General features: G+C 40.3%; 1 protein-coding gene across 7 annotated transcripts in view; it reads left to right on the forward strand.

Moving 5' to 3' along the window:
- The window catches only part of DCLK2 (doublecortin like kinase 2), a 141423-nt gene that overhangs the window by 77685 nt on the left and 44855 nt on the right, over positions 1–18883 (forward strand). For 4 of the 7 annotated variants that reach the window (XM_033134089.1, XM_033134093.1, XM_033134095.1 and 1 more), the window contains exons 3-6: positions 3964–4066; positions 7120–7218; positions 8119–8169; positions 12261–12355. In XM_033134089.1, coding sequence (XP_032989980.1) covers positions 3964–4066; positions 7120–7218; positions 8119–8169; positions 12261–12355 — 348 coding nt within the window. The remainder of the gene's footprint in view (positions 1–3963; positions 4067–7119; positions 7219–8118; positions 8170–12260; positions 12356–18883) is intronic. The other 3 variants (XM_033134091.1, XM_033134096.1, XM_033134092.1) reach the window with 1 other exon arrangement.

Below are 18883 nucleotides of genomic sequence, written 5' to 3' on the forward strand. Positions count from 1 at the left end.
AAGTAGAATCATCATGGTGTCCAGACATAACGAAATATTCTAAAGGTTTTGAATATTTTGTGGGATGCTATTTTTCGTTAAGTTAGTTCTTTGTATTTCTTTATTCCCACAACAGGTGTAATTTTGAACTATTACTTTTCCTGTCCATCCTCCATCACTAGATTGCATGCTTCTTGTTTTTGGTTTATGCCAGGCATATAGTTGGTACTTGATTTAAGTTAGAGTGACTGTGCAGTAGTAAATTAATGTGGCTTCCATTGGGGAGAGAGATTTATTTTAGCTTACATTTGACCCTGGGCATTGTATCAGCTGTTTCAGTTTAAAAAATATCAACTGAGTTTGGGGCACTGCTAGAAACAATGAAATATGTAGTCCCGTATACTCATGAAATTTAAGCACGGGCAAATAATGACTGTATTACATGGAGGCCTAAAATGACACAAATGTAATTTTAGCATAAAATTAGGTTGATATGCTTGCAGTTCTGTTTACCTACATTATCTGAAAATGTTGATATTTGTGTGCACAGTTTACATATAAATAAAACCAATGTTTTGCTTTGATACGTTGTCACATTTAAGTCCAGTCTGTCTTTTTTATAATTATTCCGATTTGTATGTGTCCAACTTGCCACCCAGTACCGCCACCTGGATGTTTAACTGGCACTTCGCCATCAGTGTTCCAAATCTAAACTCATGCTCATCCGCTCTGTGGCTAAGCCTGTCCATTGCCTTGGGGTCTTCCCTGTCAGGTTGATGGCAACTCCATCCTCTTTTGTGGCTCAAGCCAAAACCCCGGAGCCATCACATTCTTCTCTCTTCTCTCATATCTCCAGTCCAAATAGTGTGACCCCTTCTCACTATCTCCACTCCTCACATCTTGGCACAAGCCTCTTGCCTGAAGTAGCAGCAGCCTCCAGCTACCCTGCTCTCTCATCTTGCCCTTTCGCATGAACACAGTGTGATCCTGTTAAAACCAAGTTGTCTGTGGCTGTCTTCTGCTCGGGAGCCTCTAGAGGTTTCCCAGCTCACGCAGAGTGAAGCTGAAGCCCTTCCTTCCTTCCCAGTGGCTGACAGGCGATGCCCCGCTCCACCTGCCCCACCTTTCTGAGCTCCCCTCCCACATGGCTCTTCCGCTCTCTTGCTCTGTCCCAGGACTGTTTCTTGTGAGAGCTTGCCAAGCCTGATCTCTGCACACAGATTTGTATATGCTTTTCTTTCTGCCTGAAACACTTTCCCCTGGATAGCTAGGGGGCTTCCTCCCTAGCCTCTTTTACTATTCTGTTCACATGTCACCTTTGCAGTGAGGCCTTGTGTGACCACTCTGGTTAGTGCTGTAGCTCCCATCCCCCTTCCAATCTTTGGCTTTCTGCAATGCGTGAGTGTACTTACACACATTTTATTGTCATCTCCTCACCGTGCTTGCTCCATGAGGGCAAGGATTTTTTTCTTTACTGGTGTTTCTGTAGCAGCTAGCATAGTGCCGAGCACATACTAAGCAGTTAGTGCAAATTTGTGGAAAGAATGGAGATGAAAGTTGTTCATGAGATGTGTCAGTGTCCTGTGTACAGCTTAATAACAGTCAGAATACATGTTTGTTTATCTCAGTTGTATTATTTGTTTATTTGATGCCTATCACTTCTTGAGAGTACTGATGAGTTATTGGAGACAAATCTGAAATTAGCTGATAACTATTTAACCAAATATGTGTTCAGTGGCTAGCGCCTGAATCAAAGGGAAGCAAACCTCTTAGGCAAACCATGTGTGGAAAGACAAACTGGTATGCCCTGTGAAGGAGCAGTATCGTGTCAAGAAGGAAGCCACTGAGCCTTGTGCATGGTGTGTGGTCACCACGCTGCTGCCTGCGAGAGACTGGATATACCAGTGCCATCTTCATTTATGTCCACACCTGTGAGAACAGTGAAGACTGGAAGTTACTGGACAGTGGCAGGAGTCTGGGCAAGAGAAAGTGAGAGCTGAATCAAAGAGTAGGCATAGAAATGCTGGAGAGCCATGTAAGAAGTAAAAATGGTGTGAGAGGTTGAGAAAGAAAGGAAAACAGGATGACTTCCCCGGATCCTTGCATGGATGAAGGGGTATATGCGATCACCACCTCAGATGAAGAGAAGCAGCTTGAACAGAAAAGGTGAAAAATGGGATTCTCCTGTGATGGACTGCATGTGTGTGTCTCCCTAAAATGCCTGTGTTAAATCCGACCCTGCTGCCAGGCTGGTCTTGGGTTTCCAGCATCCAGAGCTGTGAGAAATACATTTCTGTTGTTGAAGCCACCCAGCCTATGGCAGTGTGTAACAGCATCTCAGACTGACTGAAACACTCTGGAAAGCTTCAGGCACTGCGGCCTGAGCCAATTGTCAGTGACGTACAGAAGCTGCGTCTAGCTTGATGAGAACTGGAATGAACAAGCAGAATCCACAGCCGCTTCTCTTAGTGCATGCAGTTCACTGTCGTTTCTCTCGAGAGCATTGTTTTCGAACTCTGTGGTGAGATTTTTTTCCCCCAATAAAAAGCTAAATAGTGATTAGGAAGACTTACGGAATTATTGAGCTTGCCCAGTCCTCCAAGTACTAGAGCACTGATTGTTTAAAAACTGTATTATTATTATAATTATTGGAAATTAGTACTTTTGAAAAAAGAAATCAGATACCCATTGACAGACAGGCAAAAGTGGAGCCTATCTACATCCAAAGTCCTGGTAGACGGTTCTTCTTGTCACCACTGGGATGAATGGGTGAATGCTCCCTGAGTTGGACCTGGGTTCTGTGGGATCTGAAGTTGATACAGTATGGTGGCGGGTGGGGGGGGAGCTTTATGAGAAAAGAACATGAAGTTAAGAGTGCACTTTCGGGTACAAGGCCTTGGAAGGACCCTGATGCTTACGCCTGTCACCTTTGTGGCTAATCTTCCTCTGATTTTAGTGATGGTGGTGATGATGGAGAGAGCGCTAACACACTGGGTTCAGTAGTCGCCCCTTATCCAAGGTTCCGTTTTTTTGCAATTTCAGTTATGTGTGGTCAAGTGCAGTCCAAAAATATTAAATGGAAAATTCCAGAAGCAATTCATAAATTTTGAATTGTGTTACCTTCTGAGTGGCGTGATGAAATCCTGCACTGCCCTGCTTCATCCCTCGCCTCCGAGCTGTATACGCTCCAGCCCATTCGTCACTTAGTGGCATCTCGGTTATCAGGTGACTGTCCTGGCATTGCAGTACTTGTGCTCAAGTAACCCCTACTTTACTTCATGATGGCTCCACAGCGCAAGAGTAGAGATGCTGGCAATTTGGATGTGCCAAAGAGAAGCTGTAAAGTGCTTCCTTTGAGTGAAAAGGTATGTACGTATAGGAAATAACATGGTACACATTGGGTTGGGTATTATCCATGGTTTCAGGTATCTCCTGGGGGTCTTGGAATGTATCCCCAAGGATGAGGAGGAACTACTGTATTTACAAGCCTGCCACTCATTCGAAGCAGTTTTCATACACGAATCCTGAAAACAACCAAAGGTGAACTGTACCAGAGGTACCGAGAAGTCCTGCCCAAAGTGACGTGGCTGGGAAGTGGAGTGGCTAGGAGGGTGAGGAAAGGGGGCACAGTACAGAACACGAAAACTGAGAGCAGAGACCCATCAACCCCAGCTTTGCCGCGCATGAATCCGAAACCTGGAAAACATCACTTTACCTTTTGTGCGCTCCTTGATTGCACCTGAAAAACAGGAATGTTGATAGCAGCTAACGAGCGGCTCATTCTGTTGTTCTGAGGTCAGGAGACACTGTGTGCAAGTGCTTTGTGAAGAGTAAAACGCTTGGAAATGTGATGTTAGACAGCCTTACGTTCCAACTTAATGTTACAGGAGAGGCTTGAAAATATATTTGGTTTTGCTGACTTTTTATTTCACTTCTAATGTTTCTAATTTATTTCTTGGATGTGATTTTTTTTTTTTTTTTTAGGTTACTTGTCTGCAAGACTTTTTCGGTGATGACGATGTTTTTATTGCATGTGGACCTGAGAAATTCCGTTACGCCCAAGATGACTTTGTCCTGGATCACAGTGGTAAGGCTGTTCGTTGACCATCCTTGTGACTCAATAACGGAGGCTGGGATTTTGTCACGGGGTGTATGTAAGGGGTCTGGCGTGTTGAGAGAAGATGGCACTGACAGTACTCCTTTATAATGGATGAAAAAGAAAGTATTTAGTCCTAAAAAGAAACGAATTCAGCAGTTCAGTAGTTTTCATTTTTTAGCCATTTGGTTGCCTCCCTTTTTACTGCATTGTTTTGCTTCTGAAATGAATTTCCTGCCATCTTTCAGAATGGAGGCTGGCTATACCACCTTAATTATATGGACAGTGTTGAACCTGAAGCAGTTAGTTGTACATTTTCCATGTCTATAAAGAGATACCTAAAGGATAATAACTAAATTGTTAATAGTGATTTCCTCAGGTGTCTTTTTACCTTCTTGTTCTGTTTGCAATTTGAAAAAAAAAATAACATGCATTGTTTATATAGCCAGGAAAAAAGGCTATTTTCATGGATGGGGTAAGACAATCCCTTTTATTGATTTTAGCCAATGTATGGCATTTTTAACTATTTAGCAATAACCTCAGTGATTTCAAATGTGTTTGATTCTGGGAATATTGCTTTACTCTGCTGTCTTGAATTAATTTAAACCTCTCATAGGAACAGTGATCATTTTAGCTGATAAAGTCAATTTCATCTTTAAATAAGGTAAAATCATACCGATACAAGATTTCACAGAAGAGAGGGATGTTTGCAATACAATCTCACTCTTTAATTTCATGAATTAGGATAGTTGGTTTTTCAAAAATCTAGCCTGATGGTTGAACCCTTCCAGTTGTGGTGATTCTAACAGCCCAGAATTAGAGACACATGTGACCAAATAAACGCCATGCTCCATCTCGACTTTCAAAAACATTGACGATGATACATTCTACGGTACCACACTCCCTTGTGTAATTCTTTCCTGTTACACTAAGTCAGTTCCCTTGGCGTAATTGATCTACTTTGTGCTTGGGGCTCATTTATCTACTTTTTTTGTTTTTCGTTTTTCACTGTTGCCAGAATTCTTTGAATGTTTCTGTACTGTCTTCTAGTCTATTGGACTGGTCCTGCTTTAAACTGGTAATGTCCCTGGAAAGTCCCTAAAGAATTGCAGGTGATGTCCTTCTGTATTCTCCGTGTAATGTTCTCCCCTGTTCTCATGGATGGTTAAGGTTGATGAAAACATGCGTTTACGTCTTTCTGTATTTTACGTCTTTCTTGATGTTAGCATAATTTCATTTCATAGTATTTTTTTTGATGTCGACCTTGGTCATTTTGAGTGTTGAAACACTGAAACTTTCAACAATGAAATGTTCTAGGTTATTACGTTCATTTGGATAACATTTATTGAGCGATAATGAAACATTTATTGAGCACTTACTATGTATGTACCAGGCATTGTACACAGTTCACATTGTGTGTTGTAAATTGACCTTGGCTTGTTGGATCCTTCATAGTTTTTGTTGTTGTTGTTGGCTATTGATAGACTCCAATAGAGACAGATGAAAGCTACTGATTCTTCCTTCTCAGTTGCTTGTTACTTAACCTCCTGCAAGCTGGGGATAATAATTATGGCTGTTTCATAACATTTTGTGAGGATTAAATGAGTTACTATGTGTAAAGCAGTTAGAAGGGTACCTGTTACAGGGCATATGCTATTGCTATTGTTAATGTTATTATACCACCATCAGGTCATAAAATTTTCCAATGAAGTCAAGTCTCAGACTTAATTCTGCCATAGGTACATTTAGTAGGCAAAGCTTTTTTTTTTTTTTTAAATCAGTTATTTAACTTGTTTTATACTCTTGATGAAATACCAACTCTGTCCTTTTAGATTTCTGACATCTTGCATTAAAGATCCATTGAAGTCAGCGAATCTAGTCTTAAATCAAATAACAAAATCCTCCTCTAAGAGCTGCAGGAAAGACCTGCACAGATTCCTCAACCTACGATGTAACCCTGACGTTCTAGTATTGGCTCTGTGGACTGACCCGTCCTGTTGGGGAAAGAGTGGCAGTGCCTTCAGCAGTTTCTACCAAATCCACAAACCACTCCTTTCAACAATGGAATACTCTGTAACATCCCTAATGCTAATTAAAGAAACTGAAATTGCTACAGCCCCCTCTGTGTAAGGTTTTGATTAGAGTCTTTCAAATACTAACTACCCTCCCCTGGTGTGTATTTTCCTGATTAGTGTACTTCATATGTTAATTTATTGCCCCGGAGGTATACATTAAAACCAATCCACATTTTAATCTTCCTGTGTAAACTGAAGTATTTTAAAGTAAGTTACAGACAGTATGTTATCTAATTTAATTCTTATAAGAAGCCAAGAAGTAGATTTTTTTCTTATCCCAGTTTCATAGAGGAAAAACTGAGTCTCAGGCCTAACCACCATCTCCCCGGTAGCAATGTCAAATCTGTGATGCAGCCAAAATCTACATGACTTTTAAACCCATGTTCTTAATTATTCAAATTAGAAATGATTATTTTAGCTGCAATTAGCTCCGATACTCTAAACTCTATTTTATTTGGTGATTTATAGGAAGACCTGAGTTATTATTTAAAGCTAGTTTCCTTGTTTTTGATGCTCCACACTTTGGAAAGATGGAAATAAACAAGTAAGGAGTTTATAAATTGCAATTTACAAATTATAAATAAAAACGTCCTACATACCTTTTCAACACTTGATAAAGACTTGAGAATAATAAAATTGTAGCCTTTGCCTATGAATGCTACTGACTAAAAAAATGTTGCACATGTTTGGATTCAGGTAGGTGTGTGTGTGAATCAACTTAGAACATTGGGATTTCTCTATCCATATGGAACAATGAGGTAATGTCGCAAGATGTGTAGGTAGCCTAATTAAAGTAGTAGTCCAACGTCAGGTGGACTTTTTTGGGTGGTTGTTTTGTATATTTAAATTGTTTCACAATAATAGAAATACAATCAGGTAATGGTTCCAGGTAGTAAACTGCTTTCCATGCAATCTTCCCTTGGTTAGTATTAAAACCAGATCTATTTAATGCACTTTTCTTCTTTCTAGAATGCCGTGTCTTGAAGTCATCTTATTCTCGCTCCTCAGCTAAGTATTCGGGATCCAAAAGCCCTGGGCCCTCTCGACGCAGCAAATCACCAGCTTCAGGTAGGTAATGGAAAAGGAATGGATGGTCACATATCATTCTCCTTCAGTTTTTTTTAAATTATTGTGAACTGGTAGTTTTCCCATGCTACTATGCAGTCAGGTTCTAGAACAACATATAGATGACATGATTTATTAAACCAAAAATTTAAGTCTGTTTCTCAAAGTTATACTAAGTTGCCTAAGAAGCTTGTTTGTTTTGTTCTGACACATTTTCTCAAGAACAATCTTATTATCTAGATTCTTCTCCTGATATTTACATGGAAGTATTTCACAGTTTGACCACTGTGTACTGCATTTTAAATTTGGTGCTTTATGGTTGTAGATATTTTCTTATGGTTTAAAACATCCACATCCACACCTAGTGCAACAATATATTTACTTGATAGGTTTCCACAGGCCTTTCCTTTATCAAACAATTGAATAGTAACAATGATTATTGTTGGAAAGAAGTACTTTACTTAAGAGTCAGACTGACCTGTAATTAAATTTCTTTCAAGTCCAAGGCCTATAAATTTGTCATAATTTTGACTGTTTGGGCATTTAAAAAATTTAAAACATCCACAAATGTCTTGATGTTATTGATTTTACAAGGTTCATTTCTAGTATAGTTATAAATAATTTTGCTGATATCATTTCCCCTGAAGGAAAGGATTGTGAAAAACCATCATTTTACATGTGGGAAATCTAGAGCATGTGATAGCAGAAAAGACTCTCAAGCATCAGACTGTGTAAAAAAGTCTTGTGTTTGGGGGTCCTTCTACTTTGCACAGCTGTCCCTTGCAGCACCTACCCTACTTTGTTTAGGTCGGGCTGCTGAGCCCTTCTTTCTGTAGACGCGCTAGACCTGCTGAATAATCACTCTCCTTACTGTCTCCCTTCCTCTGTATATACTGTGGACAGTAAAGAGGGCTGGTCCCTATTCCAGTGCCTACTCGACAGCCAAATCCCCAGGTGAGCCATGGTGATAATGGCTGTGTTGCTCTGCTGGGTTTTTGTTTTTGTCTTTTGCCACATTTCTGTTTCCTTTGCTCCATTTTCATGACTGTATCGGGCTGGTACCAGGGTATAGCTGTGCAGTACGAAATGCTTCAGCCTCCCTTATGTATTAGAGAACGAGGCATTGTCCGGGGATCGCAAGTGCCTGTCTGTGTGTCGTCACACCCCTGAGTGATGGAGGAGGCACATTGCCTTGAGGGATTTGTTGTCTAGTGAATCTTGGAAAATGTTCTCTTAGTGAGAAAGGCTAACGTTGGTAGTAGGAAAATGACCATAGAAGTCATGATACTCTTTTGTTCTCACCTTCCTCCCTATCCTGGGATGAATAGGCCCGATACTTTCTCTTTCTGAACATATTGCTGATATGAATAATTTTTAACTGAAAGCATTTCTCTGCTGTTAAGCTTCTTTCAAATCATGCTGTGCTTCCTGTAAAGATTCTCAAACACTGGGAAAGCTAATATAATATGAAATTTGCATAAACACACTGAACTGAGCTTACCATATGGAAGTTGTAGATTTTTGTCAGATTCGTAGCTTTTGTTGTAGTGATAGGTTTACAGATACTTATAGTAAAACAACTAAATAAAAGTGGGGAGAGTGGTTCAAGAATCAGGTATTAAGATGATTCCAATTTTGTCTCTCCGAGGTCGTAAGATGGAAATGAACATACTGAACTTAAAGCAGGTTTCATAGCCATATTTGTCTTCCAGACCAACTGCTTCATAACATAGTCTAATAAGTGTACGAGTATACATGTTTTTAACTTGAATTTGGAATGCTTTGAAAATGATTCAAGAAAATCCTCCGGGTGGCCGGGTGGCTCGTTTGGTTAGAGTGTGAGCTCTGAACAACAGGGTTGCCGGTTTGATTCCCACATGGGCCAGTGAGCTGCGCCCTCCACAACTAGACTGAAGACAACAAGTTGCTACTGAGCTTCCGGAGGGGTGGCCGGATGGCTCAGTTAGTTGGAACATGAGCTCTCAATAACAAGGTTGCCGGTTCAATTCCCACATGGGATGGTGGGCTGTGCCCGCCCACAACCACTTGGAGCTGATTTTGCCCTGGAGAAACACGCTGTTCCCCAAGATTCCCCAATAAAAAATTTAAAAAAGAAAAAAAAAAAAGAAAATCTTCGTATTCCAGTACCCCACAATTTTTACTGAGACCATATTTGAATTTGGATTAATGGAGTAGATGTTAAACTCAGAAGTGAAAGTTGTGAGATGTTTAGATCACCTTTCAGAGAGCAGACAGCTTCTTGTAAGAGATTAACTCAAATACGTGGTCAGCTCATGCTGCAGTTATGGAAGGCTAAAACCTGAGTCAATTGCTGGGACCTCACTGTGATTCTGAAGAATGTTACCATACTTATTCCGATTGTGTTCTCTCCCACCACCAGGAAGGAAAGAGTTTTGTATTATTAAAAGCCGCAGTACCCAGAAGTATAACTTGCTTTTATAGACTGCTTTAGCTATGCTTTACCTGCTACCGTTTTTAAAATTCCATGGGACTAATTGGAATTTGAAACAGAGCTAGTAATTTGGTAAACATGATATTGTACTTTTTCAATCTTCAGACAGAAATGCTCCCATAAGTGAAAGCTTCTGGTTGACTAAATTCCTCAACAGAACTCTAATTTATTGGAATAGCTAAATAGTGTGTAATAAGCACACAGAGATTAATCTGGATAATATCAGTGGGGAAATAGCTACCATAATTTGTCTTCTCACTTTAGGTTTCTAGCTTGTGACTCTTTCCTAGTCCACGAAGATAAAAAAAAAAAAGTATTGAGAGCAAACAAATTAATACAAAAAAGTCCCCAAGTTTATCTTACCTTACAGTTGAAGGGAGCAATAGATAAAAGCCTTATTTGGGGAGAGAATGTCAGGGGTGGAGTGAAGGAGCGGGAACATTAGAAAGATGCTGGCTGGTCATAGCACACCTTCCAGGTGGTGGCAGCAATGTGTGTCGGGGGAAGGTACAACGTAGCACTGTCCAGGTCTCACCTACCCTCCCAAAGATGCTGGAGAAATGTGCTGATAAGTCGTACCAAGGACTACTCATTAGAGAGTGTTTTTTAGAACCTTCCAAATGCTGTCGGAAATTTAGAGGGTGACAGGTGACTTAATATCTCTTTAGGATCAGAGTTTTTTGGGGGCAAATATGGGCATACAGTTAAATATGGGCATACAGTTAAATATGGGCATACAGCAGTTAAATCCCCAGCAGTGAATTTTGTTAAGGAGCTATGTATACAGGGGGTGTGTTGTTAGGGAAATTGGGCTGCTACAGAGATTACCATTTGCAGGAATTATTCACTTTTAGGCCCTTTTCTCTCGCTAGTCCAAGAAGCCTTTGGTGTCGGTGTTGTGTCTGAATATTCGTGAAAGCTAAAGTATTTACTGAGTAGTAACTGGTGACTTCTGCAGGTTGCTGTGTGAAATGAAATAAAACAGGCCTCAGCTCACCGCAAGTTTACTAGTTCATTGCCCATCATAATCTCTATTTTATGTGACTTCCCACCACCAGTTCTCTTTAACGAGAAGTTTTTAAAGAGACGACGTTAATTGAAATTTAACTTAACTGAGAAGTAATCAGGGCTGTTGAATACTCTGAAAAGTTTTGAAATAATTGGATAGTTACTGGTGTTGGACTTGCACGCTATATACCCACATACATTTCTTAGGAAAATCTAAACTGTTAATTATTTTTGAATGAGTAGTTTTGCATTAGAGAAATTGAAGTTTCATAATTTAAAAATAACTAGAAAACATTTTCATCTTTGCTGACTTTTTAAATGAGTGACACTATAAACAAACGTGATGTCATAGACCCAGATAGCCATGTTTGCAAATGACGCACCTAATCACAAAGTATTTGACCCAGAACTTCTGCCTCCATGCAAAGAGTGGTGCTCACTTTTTTCAATCATCTAGTTAGGACCTTTATCTCTGTCTTTTGCTTTTGATGCTTATTAGCATCATTTAAAATAATAGTTGTCTGTTCTCTCATATTTAAAAAAAAAAAAGGAAATGGGCTTTGCTTTTCTTTCTATAGAGATGAATGGCAGTTTTCATCTACTTTGGGCAAAAGCATTGAGGATTCGTGATGAAAGGGATTACAAATACTTCTTAGAAGAGAAAAAAAATCACACCAATACTGGATGTTAACTATCAGCTTTGTGAAATAAAGCAGAAATGGATCCGGGTGATACAATTGGAAATAAGCATGAGTCATACTGAAATATTTGAAGGGCATTCTGTAGTATAGAGTGCAGATTAACTGTCCCCTCAAAATAGCAGTGGCCATACTCTTCTAGCATAGGCTCTAAAATTGACCCTTCAACCTAAGAAGTGTATGGAAGTTTGTAGGAGGGTGTATTAAAAAAAAAAACCATCAAGATTGCTAAATAAGGGGGAAATTAGCTGTAAAGAAAATGGGAGGAATTAGCAATAACTAGTCTAGGTAAAAAGAAAGTTGAAGAGTGTCTTTTATGGCCTTCAAACAAACAAACAGACATTACAAGGAAAATGACCATTAATTTTCCCATTCCATTAAGAATGTCCTTCAAAAATTTACTTGGATTATGTCAGAACTGATTTGGGAGAGCCACAAAATGTCTTGGTTATTCAGGTTGGTATATACCAAGGTAGTGAATATTGGAGGTTATGGGACAGTCTCCGTAGTAAAGCATTACAAATATAATAGCCATTCATTTTTCTACCCTTACTGGCAGGCATGATTTATGGACAAGTTCTTCTTCACATCCCTCGTTCCATAATGTTTTATATCTTTGGTTTCTGTCACTGCTGGAAAGCTGTTATTGAAAAATAATCCTAGTTTCACTCCTTATTTGTCTGATACCTTGTCTTGAATATAATAATGTACATTATTTTTTCTTTTTGCTGATTTGCCATCTGCTTTGAGCTTGAAATGAGTCGAAGCTTCATTGGAGCTATGTTGTGCATGGGCTTAGTGTTTTCACACAATCGGGTTGTTTTGTGTTTTAATGATCTCTGTCTCCTTTGTTGTCTCCTGGTCAGTTAATGGAACTCCCAGCAGCCAGCTTTCTACTCCTAAATCTACGAAATCCTCCAGTTCTTCTCCATCTAGCCCAGGAAGCTTCAGAGGATTAAAGGTATGAAATAGCATACGTGGCATGGTTGTGTGATTTTGTTATTTTGAGCTGTATACTTTAGTAGTTTAATTTGTCCAGGGGGTTGGATATAGTAACAAATCAAAAAATGAAGACCTGGCTTTGAATCCTGTATCCTGTTTCGTCTTGTCATTTTGGCCAATTCAATGAACTCTTCTGAGCTGAAGTGTTCCCATTTCTAAAATGGGAATATAAGGTTGTGGTCAGGATTGAATATAATGAAGTAAAATACTATCAGTAGTAGTTTTCCTGTTATTGGCAAAGTGATTTGCAATGACAAAGCCTTGGAGAACTCTGATTCTTCTTTAAAAAATCTCATTTTGAATCATGGCTTTAATATTGCCAACAGGATTTGACTTTGTGAAAGTCTAAAATAGAGTGGAATACTAGTATAGTACTTACATACACAACTAGTAACACAAGAACAATACGTTCATTTTGGTGTATAACCTAGAAATAAATTTTAGGTTTTGAATATGATGTCCTAAAAATATAAACAGTAACTTAACATGATTAGCAGTTGGTTGAATAGGCATTTGACCTAATAGGGAGAAGAATGATGAGCCAAACCAAATTTGAAAATTTCAAGAAACTTGATTTGCTTTAGCTCTCAATAATTTAAATTTATAAGAGAAAATGTGCCTGGTAAAATAGCAGTAAATGATTAGGGTTAAAGATGGACAGTTTTCTTCTGTAGAAACAAGCAGATTGTCTTTAGGTAATGAGCTCTAAGAATACTGAAGTAGAAACACTGCCATCCATGTATGTATGTGTACATTAACTTTCTTTCTCTTGGCATGTTTGGTTTACCATGGAAATACCTTCATTAGGAATACAGTCTCCAAAATTGGTGGCCTAAACATTTCAGATATCATCTGAGTGGTTTTCTTTACCTAAAGGATTTTGAAATATTTTTCATTAGCAAAACGAACAGTAAGAGCCCCACCACTTTTGAGCGAATGAGGAATGAGAACCTCGAGAACCTGGCAAGCCTGGCATCCTGACCCCTTCAGAGCCTTGAAGTCGTGCCTCCCCTCACCCCGACTTTTCAAAGGGTTCCATTCTCCACCTGACTCTAAAATTTGCTTGTCCTGCCCTGAGACTATTGTGTCTCCCACAGAGTGAACTTGCGTGGTGCTCCTTTAAGTGCCTGAGATCAAAAAAAGAGAAATAACCCCCAAAAAGGACAGATTGTCTTTTTTGTGTGCCTCCTTGCTTGTGTCCATTAGCAGGATTTGGACCGAGGCTGGTAGTAAGTGTGGGATTTGGAGTACGTAGCTCTCACCTACCTCTGAGTGCTGGAAGGTTCTTACATTTCTAAGAACCAGGGATTTTCTGAAGTGCTAAATTGGCTTAGGTCAGTTCATAATATGATTTTAATGGAATTCTTAATTGTCAATTCCAAAATAGTTATATAAATTAAAATTCACTAATAAGCTAAGTGTTTCCAGCTTTCCTTTCCCAACGTATTTTCCCCAGAATAGATGGGAAGTGCACTGTTTTTAATTTGAGTAACTTTCAAGAGAACTAAAGTAAAAATAATTCAAGTTGATTCACTTCTTTTCTAGTTCAAGTTGTTACATCATTTGTTAAAGCAAAAGCAAGTGGCTCCTAGTTGCGGGTAATTGTTAACCTAGGGCAAACCCATCAGGCGCTTTTCAGGGAGCCACTGCAAAGGTCATTGGGATTTCTCCTCCTGGCCACTGCTCTGGGCAGGCAGGGCTGGGATCCTTGACCCTTGGCCCAGGGCTGCACGTGGCTAAAGGGCAGTTACTTTAGTCCCTGCTTACCCTGGGTCTTGGTCATTTTCCTCTTACTTTGCTATTCATTGGTAACCTGGGCTGCCATCTTTCTTCTTGGTCTGTCTTCAATTCCAAACCCAAGATTGGCCCTTTTTGTTGTTGCCTCGAGGTCAGTAGCTGCTGCTTAATGCTCAGAGTGGACGCATACTCCTTCACACACGCGTGCAAACTCGCATAAGGTCACTCCCGTTTCTGGAGTGAAGATTCATGAAAATTTAAAAGCGTGATAATTTGTCTTGTTGCTGAGACATTGGATTAATTGTTCTCATTATACTAGGTGTGTCTTAATTATTACGGTGACCCCAGCATTTAGCACACAGAGTTCTATGGCCCATAGTAAATGCTCAAGGGTTACTTACTGATGCCAGAAGAGATAAAGGGAAATGTTGATAACTGAGATGAAATGAGATGATCAGTAAAATGAAGAGCAGTGATCTTTCCAGGACCCTTCACCCCATTCCTCACCATACCCGAGGCCTCTGGGCTTTGCTAACAGCTGTGAGATCCCCTCTGGGTTTTGTTTTTCTCATCTGTAAAATAAGGATGCTTGACTGTTAAATTACTTCTAAAAATGCTAGAATTATAGTTCTTTTAAGATGCCAGGAAACCTATTGAGGAGGCTGGGGAGTCTATTTCTCTTCTTCCCACCTTAAAGCTGGTATAGAATCACTAAACTTGACATTAAATATTAGCAGCTAAACAAGTCCCTGCCACACTGGTAAGCTTTTAGGACACAAAACATGTCTCCCCCTCCCTATTCCCATGGATCATGCCTCGTGGAAATTTAATCTCATCACAGTTCCCAACAATCTGTGGTATATATTGTTGTTGGGATGAAAACCTGCCTTTGAACTACTGCAACTTAGTCATGTCACTTACTGTACTAAAGACCCTAATTTTGATGTCATTGTAAAGCTCTAGTCAGCATCTGTCCACATTTGCGTTCTTTTCTCTCTCCAGTAGACATTGCAAATGGAGAATTACAGATAATTGCCATGTGTTAGTGCTATGCTTTTTCCTTCCCCTTCATTTAAAATAGCTTATTAAGATCAATTCAGAGGGAATGTCTGACAATGGATGACTGTTTTTCAGGAGCAGGAACTTTTTACCACTGTTTATACTAGTTAGAAGCTTAATGGTTTTGGGGATAGATAATCTTTTTCCAGAGAATCATAGAATTGACAAATGCCAGCAAGCCAAGCCAGGAGTTGACACCCATGTTTTTCAAGCTGCCAGGACACAGCTTTGGGAAGATTTTTTATTTTAATTTTTTTTTCACTATCTTTTTTCACTTAGCAGGAAATTAAGCCAAGTTAAGTCAAAGAAAGAGTAAGCAGAATATGATATTCTGTCATAACCCTGCCCCCACCTTGTGCCAATTTCTGGGACTCATCTTGGTGTTTTGGTGGGAAAACTGAAAGAACTGAAAAGGAAAATAGAGTGATATTGTGGTGTTTAATCTCTGACCACAGAGTGCCGGTGGCATTTTTGTTTGCTCATTGGAAAAATGAGAAGGAGGACAAAAGCAGCCCTCCTCTTGCAAAAATCACTCAGCGTTTTCTCAATACAGCCCTTATGAGGAAGACCACTCTGCTCCATGCAAATGCGTTCATCAAAGGTGGTGCTCTCTGAGGGGCGGGACGACAGCCAGGAGAGGAAGTAGAGCATTCTTCAAATTGTGAATAATTTTTGCAGGATGGGAGTGTAAGAAATACGGTGGTGACCAAGTAGTTAAGGTTCTTTAAACCTAAACCTGAAAGACGTTAGGACAACTTGAGGGTGAGCTGTACTTCAGTTATAATGTTTTGGTTTTGCTAGACAGTTACTTAAAACCATTGAATGTGAAAACGGGGAAGTGGTCTCAGATCTTTTAGTTTAGTCTTCATATTGTAGAGGAAGAAAATGCGATTCAGAGATACGAAGTGACTTACCCAAGGTCCCAATGACCCGTTGGGATCTCTGACCCTTTCAGAGTCTGTATCTCTGACCTCTGATTGCTTCCGCCTCACCGTCGGGTCTGCTTCAATGACTGCACATGGGCAGCCCACGAGGAAACTTGTGTGATTATTACAGAAAAGATACGCTGTGTCAGTCTTTCTGGAGGGTGAGTGCTGGGTGGTTTGCTTGCTGAGTATCTGGCTTTAGATTTGCACAAATGCTCTGAATAAAAAACAGTTGAGAGATTAGGAAAGGAACAAGGAGGGGAGCGTTGGGAAAAGGGATAAGGCAATCCTGGAGTGAGGGAGAGCCTGGATGAAGGGGGCTGGAAAGATCGAGAACTCCTGTTGAGAGCGCTTCCTGGGAGACTTAGGGGAAGACATCGCTAATAGGTGTCTAATGTGAAATGTTCTGTACTGTGTGCCCAGTACTTCTGTCTGACTCCATAAAGCTTTAGTAAAATGACAAAGTTCACAGTAGATTAGGGTTGTTGGTTTTCTTTGGAAGCTAGCGATGAAGCTGCATGTTGTCAAGATTAGCATAGGTTGAAAACAGTGTAGTCCAGGCCCAGCAAATGCATGGATACATGGATGTGAGACGATGTTACACAGCCGGCCTGTGATGGGAACCACACTGTGATAATATGGTGACACAGCGAACGCCCACTCGTAACCATTGCCCTCAGGACACAGAGAGAAAGCGAGGCCAGCCTGGTAATCAGATGATTGGAGACAACACAGACGGACCAAGAATTCATGAAATGAGATGCTAGGGCCCCTAGCAGTTCCCCATCGGGCCTTTTCCCCAGAATCTAGTCCCTAAGTATTACAACTGGGCTTCACTTTTGTATGGATTTAGGGAATCTGGCTTTCCTAAAGGGCAAGGCCACTCGTGGTGATAGTCACCTGGGGAGGAGGCATTGTATCAGGAGGGTGCATAGCTCTTCAGGACTCTTGTTTGTTTTTCTTCGGTCCTCCTTCGTTATTAAAATTTTCTGTGGATGTTTCAATCTGTCCCAGTTAAATGAAGGGGAACCGAGACCAGTCTTTGGCCCACGTAGGCCAGAGGATCAAGGCAGAGATGGTGCTCCCTAGTGTGCAGTTACAAGGAAGCAAGCCTTAAAGGAAGAATAAAGTCCAGAGCTCCCTCCATGCTCCACTGCCTCCTCCACGTGGAGACAGACACAAGATTGTGTGGTGTTTAGAAGTTTGGAAGTCAGACACCATCATTTCCTTAATAGCATAGTAGTCACATGAATCAGCCCAGCTCAACATGGGAAGAGACTATATAATAGTGTGAAAATCAGGAGGTGAGGCTCATGGGAACCATTGTGGAGGCTGGTGACCACACCCCTTCTCTCTGCTTTCATCTCTTTCTCAGCCACTCAAAGTTTCTTTCTTAGGCTGCCCCTGCTCCCTCAATGGCTTTCTGTACAATGTCCTTTTTGAGGGTCATAAAAGTCTGTCTCCCCATCAATTTTTATTGCTTTGTTCTTCCCAGTCCTTTTGTTCTCCAGACCCATCACTCCCTGCCCATTCTTTTCTCCCCCCTTCAAATCCTAGCATCCCACCTCCACTGACGTTTTCTGCTCTTAATTCCCGTCTTCCTGACCCTCTATTTCCTCTTTGACCTCAGCCCATGATCTCCTGTTTCTTCTGCCCAATCTCCTCCGAGTCCCTTCGATCTAGCTGATAACTTTCCCTGTGGGAATATTTACTGTGCTTAAAGCACAGCTTTTCTTTGGGACAGATAGGCAAGAAAGAGTCCTAAATGTGTCATCAGCTGCCAGATGGATGAAGAAAGCATTTCCCTGAGATTTAATTCATCATCCATGTCCCAATTTAAGACTTTCAAGGCTGTAGTAACTTAAAGTTTCAGAGTCGGGGCCACATCTGTGGGCACTGAGGGATAAAATGTCTCACATTTTGATGCTGAAGTGTATGCCCAGAGGCTGTCTTCCAGGAGCATTCTTGTTGGTTGAAAGAAGAAACAAAAAAGTACGTTTGGAACATTATCCAACATCTTGAGATTATAAACTGTCTGATGTGCTGATATTTTATCTGATGATGTCTCCTGGGTCTGCTAGTGCTGAAAGATTTTCCAGATTTGTGAAGTGTGATGAAAGGGCTGGTAGTATCTCATACTGATTGGCAGAGCTAAAATGTAACTCTTTGACCTTCTGAACTTCAAAACTTCTTTTCGAAGCTGTGAAATGTAAATCCACAGTAGCTGCTGACCTTAGACGTTTTTTGCTTTTCCCTGGAGCTTTGGCTTTTCTTTGGTATTTAAAACTAGTTAATAATCTTCAGTACTAAGAGACTGACTACTTTTATATCCTTTTTATTACCCCAGAAATGGTCGGTGGTGGCTTCATCTTTGAATGTGATTAATTTTATTGACATAAACAAACAAACAAAAGAGGGACTAAGCAGTTTTGAAGACTTCAGTGCCCTAACAAACTAAATCATCTTAATGAGTCTTAGACTCTGAGGAAAGTGCTTTTTGCACGTTGTAACTGCTCAGTAAATAGAGGCATTTGGTGGGTAAGTGACTCAACGGGGCTGAAGCACACCTTTGTGGGGATGGAGGGAGAGTTTGCTAAGCAAATCAGTGTATAAATAGGATCAGTTGTAGAAACCTTATTTGAATACAACCCACAGGCATTCATCTTCAGTGCCCCTTTATGCATGAAAGTGGTAGCATCAAGAAATTCTTCTTTGTATTGTGTTAGAAATAATTGGATGCACTTGAGATCTACGAGCTAGCTTAT

Source organism: Rhinolophus ferrumequinum, chromosome 18 (genome assembly GCF_004115265.2).
Source record: "Rhinolophus ferrumequinum isolate MPI-CBG mRhiFer1 chromosome 18, mRhiFer1_v1.p, whole genome shotgun sequence".
Classification (NCBI taxonomy): Eukaryota; Metazoa; Chordata; class Mammalia; order Chiroptera; family Rhinolophidae; genus Rhinolophus; species Rhinolophus ferrumequinum.